The sequence below is a fragment of the Diadema antillarum genome, unplaced genomic scaffold, assembly GCF_040938485.1.
Source record: "Diadema antillarum isolate AM-2024a unplaced genomic scaffold, OU_Dant_1.0 seq00001234_RagTag, whole genome shotgun sequence".
Lineage (NCBI taxonomy): Eukaryota > Metazoa > Echinodermata > Echinoidea > Diadematoida > Diadematidae > Diadema > Diadema antillarum.
The window spans coordinates 1,239,456-1,248,174 of NW_027272022.1; the positions used below are offsets into that span (position 1 = coordinate 1,239,456).

An 8,719-nucleotide genomic window follows, 5' to 3' on the forward strand; every position below is an offset into this window, starting at 1 on the left:
CTCTTGTGTAAATACGGAAGAGATTGTATTAGGGTTTTTGTAGAAAGTATTATAAATATATATTTTTGCGTTACTGGATTTTTGTTGGAAAAATGAATAGCATAAGAAGCTGCATTGTCATAGTGATAGTACTTTCGGATAGATGCCACTTGCCAGTGCGGTACCAGCAGGATAAATGGGCACGCAGATAGGCTTAAAAATGCAGTATTGATGATTTAGTGTCCTTGGTTCACTTGTTTGGCTGTTGCGCTATCTTTGCTCCAGAATCCCAAGGACAAGTCCGGCAGAAGAACCTTTCATCCTTGACAGCAGAGTGATATATCCATAAATGCATAATTGAATCGATATGGGTATGAATAAAGATTTTCTTTTTAAACACCCACCACGGACCACCTCCACGACCACACAGCGACAGACGTCCTCCTAACTTCGGAGCGATGAGGGTAACACCACGGAGATGCATGGTGACACAGTGCCGTCGGTGGTCACCTTTGATGTCATTTTCAGCTCCACCACAATCAATCTCCTGGATCATTTCTTCTTGAAAGTTTAATCTCGAGAGAAATAAGGATTGGACAAAGGAAACAGGGAAGAAATGGAGAAAGGGGGAGACGGAGAGAAGGCGAGAGGGAGAGGAGAAACCCATTGAACCGTTTCTTCACAATCCACAAGGGACCTCCCGCTCTTTTGGAGTCGTCCCCTCTTACCGCTAGGCCTCAGAATCCCCCGCAATTCCTGCATGTTCTCATCTTCTTCGGGAGCCGAGCTACTAAACATACTCCCTTCTTTTTTCTTTCTTTCTTTCTTTCTTCTTCTTCTTCTTTTTGTGCACCTTCGCTCTTCTCTACTCAGAGAAAAACAAATAAGTGGTATCCCTGGGGGAAAACCTCTTCGTGACAATTTCTTTCTTTCAGCTCGAAATCTTCTGGAGAATGTTTTAATCAATAATGGCAAAGAAAAAAAAAATACAAAGCCATTCCTGTCTTATTCGCCCTCCCATCTGGAAATGTGTGCACACCTTTTCGCTCGTCCCTTTCGCATCGCTTGCTTTCTCTCTTAACGGTGAATTTTTTGTTTTAATGCGTTCTGTAAAAATGTTTCAATCGCCTCCAGTTACGTGGCGCACATTCAGGAGACCGACCCCAATTTTGGAGATGGTGAAATGATGGAGACGTAACGCTTCGGGAGATGTATACATCTATATGCATGCATATATATATATATATATATATATATATATATATATATATATACCATACTCAACATTAATTTTTTCTTCCCGTAGCCCGTCCACCAAATATTAGTGGCCGACAATTAGATTTTGGTAGACCGAAGGAAAAATAAAGAAAAACATTAGGAATAAAGTCATTTGATAAAAGTTTAAACTAGTAGGATAGATCATGATAATTACATAAATATTTGCAGGTATATGACAAAGTGCTTCAAATACCAGCTGCTGCGACTAAAACGTTAGAAGGAGCAACAACAACAACAACAAAATGAAATAATTCAACTAAACATCAAAATTATTATAAACCGTGATAATTTTGTGTGCACTGGCAGGTATGTTAATGCAATCAACAGTTTGTAATTCTGTCGCGTTGTATTTCATCCTTTTCTTACAGGCTCGTATCCTCGGCTGGCCTTGACGTTCAGGATCAAGCGGAACGTTGGCTTTTTCTTCCTCCAAACGTATCTGCCCTCCATCCTCCTCGTCATGCTATCATGGGTGTCATTCTGGATCAACCACGAAGCCACATCAGCCAGAGTATCTCTAGGTGGGCCTCCATCACTCAATACAACAACAACAAAGATAGCATAAAAACAAACAAACAAACATACAAACAAACAAACGAACAATAAATCCAAGTTGTTATATTTATTTATAGCCCCCATTTCTTCTTTTTTGTTTCGTTTCTATATAAGCTGTTTCTTTTTACTAGAGAAAGTGATTACATTGCAAAACTTTGTTCTCCTGCAAGTGGGCGAGAAAACGAAGATATGTATATTGTTGATGTCGCCAATGAGCAATTTCGCCAACAGTGTGATGTTCTTGCGCCTTTTGAGATAATTGACAAGTAGTCATTTTTCACCCATATTGCCCTCCTTGTCGTGGCTTGTACTAGAGATTGACGTCTATCTATTATTATGTAATCGTGATTGTCTCGATTAACGTGTGGTTACAAACGGATGTTCGTGATGTATGCATGAAATCTGAACTGTCCAAGGATATGAAAAGTTAATGTATTATGTACAAGAAGGAAATAGGGGCGCCTCGTGTTCAAAGACGTCATTTTCTCTTAGGTTTTGTTGTTGTTTTGTGCATTTCTGCTGTCACAGTAATGTGTCTCTGTTAAAGTCACCAGACACACGCATGTAGAATTTTGGGTGTCCCGAGTATCACGCCGTGCTAGCTTTGTGCATACTGCTGGTGAAGCAATGCGGAGTGGGTTAAGGACACTTTAAGCTGTGGTGATTTGCTGCTCTCCACAGTGTATGTGCGTCAGATCGAACTCGCTGTGCCCCGCAGGTAGGAGTCTACATTGATGAGTAAAGCCGTGCCCAGGTGTGCGGGTATCAGGCATGCATGTACTATCGACTGGGAGAGTTGAATGCTCACACTTGGCCTACAGCAAGACGCATTACCCGCCACCATGATTCACATTTCTGACGTTCGTGGCGCCCTGGAGACCCACGCTAACCAGCGGAGTGATATCTAAAACGAGAAGTTACTGCCCTTGGTCATCCATTCTGAAGAGTGGTGCTTCAGCTTCTGCCGATATATGTAAATGAAATATCAGTCATCATTTAAGTGCGCACTGCCTGTATTATATCTTTCTGAGGGTGCCGTTGCTGCTGGAAGCATTTCATGTATGTAGAAAAGAAGAGAAATCGATATCGCAAAATGTCATGTGCGTTTGAGCACCCCCTCCCCCTACACGTGCTTCTTTTCTCACGATATACTGCAACGTTCTGTCAATTTGCAGTTTAAAACCTGGGCCTTTCTGCCTCATGGCATTAATATGCGTCACGTGTCGAACAAAACCTTACAGGTCTAGTGAAAAAAAAATGGTTGCTGATCACGAAGCCACTTAAGGCCCTGTTGTGTGTGCTATTTTATTCATCTGCTCATTCGCTTATTTTTCTTGTGAATTTCTCAGATTTATCCTCGAACCGAGAGAGAAAAGAAGTGCCATCCGGTTATCGTCGAGTCTTCTCAGTGTTTGAACAAATGATTCAATAACTTCACGCACTCAGCAACCAACACATTGGTGGAAGTTAGCACGGTGTTGGAGAGAGGGTATGGAGCCGTATAGGGCAGCTACCAATAGAGCATTCGAGGGATACGTAGAGCGGGGTATTGTATCAGAATCAATAAGGAACTCATTCGCACCGCGGACACGTATACCAGATGGTATCGTTGCAAACTGCCTGAGCTGCCTTTTGCCGCGAAAACATCTTCTCGTTCAGGAACGTGAGATAAATTCTTGCCAGACTCCAAACACTAATTGAGAATTTAGACGTCATGGCTTAGGAAGAAAAAGGGAGAGGGAGAGAGACAGAAAGGGACACATAGGGACAGAGGAAAAGAGTAAGGGGATATGGAAAGAAAGCTTCGAAGAGTTGTTCGATCAAGCAAAACATCGATCTGAGAAAACGGCGATCACTTTCAAAAGAACAGAAATCAGCAAAACTAGAAAGATCTATCTTGCCGTCGGACCGGGTGAGACCGATCACACGTACAATGTCGAATGATTGAACGAGGGTGTATCTTTGAGCTCAGGTGGGCCGCTGTTGACGCAGCACAACACGGCCCAAGGACTAGACGCATCTCAAATGCATCTCAAATCTACTTACTGACACACCCCGCAATAATCTAACTCCCCACCTGTGTAGGTGTCTTGCTATTGGTGACGAAAAATTATATGGTTTCACGGGGTTTTCCTTTACATGTCTTTGTCTTGGTGCGCACATTATCCAAATGCCTCATACCAAAACTTATTTACTAGGCCATTCTGATGTGACATTAGGGGCATGATTTGGACACACACTATTATGGATTGTACCATTGTGACGTCAGTCTAAACGAAACGCACATGAAGAATGCACTTCTTTCGAGAGGTCCCTTGTTACTACTCTCTGTCTCGCTGCCCTGCATCATTATGCTCCTAAATGCATGCGAGAGAAGAGGGCATCGGAATCTAACATGTGTTCTACCGTTTGCTCTAAGCGTTTTTGGTCGATGTTCTCATGTTAAGGAAGCCGTACGTTCACAGTCCATACTGATGGAGAGCTATCATTGATTGCTGCCGAACATATCGGCATCTCTCGCACGTTCCGAGCCGGATTGTTGACCGTTCCTCGGTGCGGATCGCTGTTGACAATTGTCAGCCGGCGAAATGTCAGACCTACCAAAAAGAACAAAATAGAAAATAAAACAAGAGGGAGGGAAGGCAGAGAGGGAGAGAAAGAGAGAGTGAGGCAGACAGACAGACACAGGAGAGAGGAAAGAGAGGCAGAGATAGAGAGGAAGGGAACGGTGAGGATAGCGAAAGTGTGAAGTGGACTCTCGGTCTCGAGTCCCTCCCCAGACAGACAAGATGTCGGTCTGAGAAACTGTCAGTCAGACACGAATGGCTGCTGCTACTCTTTTCTGTCTTCTTCCTTCCTCTTCCACCCCTTCTCCTACTCTTTCTCCCCCTTCATGTCTTTCTCCTTCTCCATCTGCCTCTATGCCTTCTGCCTCCTCGTTTCTTTTTCTTTCTTTCTTCTTGTTTCTCTTTGCTTACCCTCACATGCCTCCTCTTCCCCTTTCTCCTCCTCCTCCTCCATACCTTAATCTGCCTCCATTTCCCCCTTCATCATCCTGCTCCCCTCTTCTCCCCCTCTTCCTTCTCCTCCGTCCCACCTCATCTTCCATGTTTCTTTCTCTTCCTCCATACCCTCACCTGCCTCATCATCATCTACCTCCTCCTCCTCCTCCTCCTCCTCCTCCCCTGCCCCACCATCTCTTCTTCCTTCACCTCCTCCCCTCATCTTCAATGATTTTTTTCTTCCAGGTAACCCTATGTGCCTCCATCCCTATGCCTCCTCCTATCGTACTCATCCTCCTGGTTTCTCTCCTGCTTCATATTACTCTTCCACCTCATCTCTTCCTCATCTTTCTTGTATTTTTTTTCTCCTCAATGACGTCACGTGCCGTCATTTCCTCTTCCTCCTCCTACCAACCCAGGCCTCCTTGTTTCTTACCCACCTCGTCTTCCTCTTCCTCCTCCTTAATCCCTTCTCTACCTCCTTGTTCATTTTTCATTCTCATCTCCTCATCCGTCTCTTCTTCCTCATTCGTCTCTTATCCTCCGCCTGCTCCCCTCCTCCTGCCCCCCTTCCTCTCCCCCTTCCTTCTCCCCTTCATTTCTCAGCCTCCTGGTGTCTCTCTCCTCCTTCCCTCAGTAAGACCTGAACACACTGGGTTATCCGGTTTTTGCATAGCTATCACTCTATCTGTATATTAATTGTCAGTAATTCTATATCACTATCTTCCATTGAATTTTCATTCCCATCGTGTACTCTAATACTTTTCTTCTCTCATGATTATGTCTTATGTTTCTCCCTTTCTTTCCCCCACACATTCACACAGTCTTCATCTACCATGCTTTACCTTCTTCCTCTCCCTGCCCCCCCCCCTTCCCGACTTTGCTTTCTTTGTAATCCCCTGGCACTGTTTTCTTCCAATAAATTTCATCTGAAGTCATAATAATCAAATCTGTGGATTTAGTCCTATCAAAACCCCTTACACATCAACACCATGTCGTGATTGATCGGCCTTGATTATGTTTAAAATCTCCCTTGTTGCCTCGATGGGATTATAGGAATTCAGGATGAAGGGCCAGGTCAAACCTGACAAGTCTTGAAAGGGTGACTACGGGATCATGGAGTAAGGGGTGGGGTGGGGTTGTGTGTGTATTGGTATTGGTGGTGCGGTGTATGAACCATTTCTTCACGCACCTGTTCAATTCTTGGACGGGAAATTGAAGCAATGTTGAAAAGGAAATAAGTAGACCCTGAGGGGGGTGAGCTATTCAGGGTTTTACATTTCCCCCATCTTATTCTCACTCCTCCCCCACCCCCCTTCCGCTTTCTTTCTTCTCTATTTGAAGACAAGTTAAGCCACCCAAACATAACGATATTTACGTGTCTTGATTAGATACGCTTCTGGTTTACGTAAGTTGCTTCTTCGCATGAGAGATCACCGTTCGAAATTGGGAGGAAAATTCTCGCCAAGACATGTGCGAAAAACCCGTTTACTGGCCATCGGCAATTCGATTTTTCTCCAGAAAGTTCGTCATCAAAAACTCAACGTGCCTCCTGTTTACAACAGCATTTTTCTCTTCGGAGATCACACCGCACGATTCGACAGTGTCAGCCACAGCCAAACGGACAAAATCAACAAAAATGTCTGAAAGTCAAATATTTGAACAATCATTAAAGATCAACTTTCCTAATGATTATTTTCCAATACCGAGTTGCATTATTGTTGTGATCGATATTGTTATGATCATTAGTAGTAATGATAACAGTATTAGTCATTATCATTATCATTGTTATTATTATTATTATTATTATTATTATTATTATTATTGTTATTATTATTATTATTATTATCATCATCATCATCATCGTCATCATTTAATTTATCAGTCATTTTATTTAGAGGATAGACGTCTGTTATTATATAATTATCTTAGTGTTGCCAGGTACAGCCATTTATACACCTGGGTCGACAGGGACATGGTGTGTAGAAACATCTTGTGCGATTACGTAGCACTTATGGGATTCGAACTCGGAACCTCCGAGACAAAGTCAAGAGGCTAACCCGCTTTGCCACAGTGCTAAATCGAGAGAGATACTGATGTGAGTGTTTGGGTGTTTGTTGGAAGGGGGGGGGGGGGAGGTAATGGCTGATTTCGATGGATCTACTTACCGTTTGTTTTGCCTTTTCTTAAGAAAAAAACCCCAGAAAGGCAATTTATGTAGAAAAATCCTAGCCACGGGGGTTTCCATCTTGTTAAGAATTAACAACGACCATTTTGCCGTCTCTCTACACCCACGACCTAACCTCTCTCCCCTGCAGGAATTACCACCGTGCTGACAATGACAACGATAAGCACCAGTGTCCGCCAGTCACTTCCCCGCATCTCCTACGTTAAATCCATCGACATCTACGTCATCACATGCTACTCCTTCGTCTTCGCCGCCCTGGTCGAGTACGCCATCGTCAACTTCAACTACTGGTCGGAGCAGAAGAAGAAGGTGAAGGAGGCGCACGGTATCAAAAACCATCGACCGCCGCCCAGCAGCAAACAGCAGTCCGATGTGCGATACGGCCAGGTATTTGACTAAATCATGGTCCTACTAACAAATTGATGTTTTTTCTTCCTTTCCTGTTGATTTTGTTAATGCCTCTGCTGCTGCTGCTGTTGTTGTTGTTGTTTTGTACACTCGTGGTTAGAACTTTGATCACAACCTCATAGGCTGACAACAGCTCTAGTATGGGGAAAACACTGTTGATTTTCAGGTTTACATTCTATACACTTTCATACGATCATTCAAATTAGCGAGATTGTCTATGTTGTTGTTTGCGCATGCGCGGCAGTGTTACCTAAAAAGATGGTGCAGGTTGATTAGGATGAACCAGGTAGGTCAAATTTTTGGTCATGTTACCTCTGGTTCCATCAAAAGTGCACTGAATGGTAATGCTCTTAGTCATCCGCATTCGGGGGATGGCGATTAACGAAACTCACAACGTGTTCTACAAATTCAGTCATACTGCTAAATTTAATAAGAAACCTCCAACATGATCTGATTCATCCAATTTACACTAAGCCAAAGTAATTGGATTGACTCTCCCCCATCCCATTTTCTTTTAAGAGCGAGGATAAAGATATCAAACAAGATGACGGACTGTCTGGAAAGAAACAACAACAACTGCACCGTTAAAAAGCAAAATAAAAATTTGCTCTTGTGTACGTTTGTTTGTTAGCTTCTTGCAAGCATGTGTACAAATGTGTTTTTTTTATGTATGTATCAATGGAGAGCAAAGGGAAAGAGAAAGAGGGGGATACTGAGAGAGAGGAGTATCTTGTCACGTGATCCTTGGATAGAGAAGGGAAAAAAAAAATAAGCATGCGTGTGTAAGCGTGTGTGTGTGTCTCCAGGGAGGCTCATTGTGTTTATTCGTACTCTCTTTCATTATCTTCCTTTGATTTTCACAGTTACAATTTAACCCCCAGGTGGCGCTCCGGCTCTCGCAGCTCGACTCGGAGGACGACATCGACGACGAAGTGAAGAACAGCATCGGAATGGACGCCATCAACGGCAGTGAGAGAGACATACGCGGACATCGGCGCACGTCGCTCACATACCGGCCCCAGCATCGTTCCAATTCGCACAGTCAGCGCAACAACAACTCGTACGGTCGCTACTCGAACGTGCATCCGAACCTTCGGCGGCGGAAAAAGAAGCCGAAGAGACTCCGAGTTCTGCCGAAGATTCAAGATGTGAACACCGTGGACCGAGTGGCGCGCATCATATTTCCAAGTGGCTTTTTACTTTTTAACGTATTATACTGGGTAGGCTATCTGTACGTTTTGAGGAATAAGAATCACCATGAATAGTTATCAAATACTTGCTACAATTATCGTACTTAAATGCCATGCAT

General features: G+C 43.5%; 1 protein-coding gene across 1 annotated transcript in view; it reads left to right on the top strand.

The window, feature by feature from the left end:
* LOC139745097 (gamma-aminobutyric acid receptor subunit beta-3-like) overlaps positions 1-8,719 on the top strand; it is a 75,851-nt gene extending 67,132 nt beyond the window's left edge. Inside the window, 3 exon segments of the mRNA XM_071655518.1 lie at positions 1,626-1,778; positions 7,133-7,389; positions 8,274-8,719. Of these exon segments, the coding sequence (XP_071511619.1) occupies positions 1,626-1,778; positions 7,133-7,389; positions 8,274-8,675 (812 nt within the window). The 3' untranslated portion in view covers positions 8,676-8,719.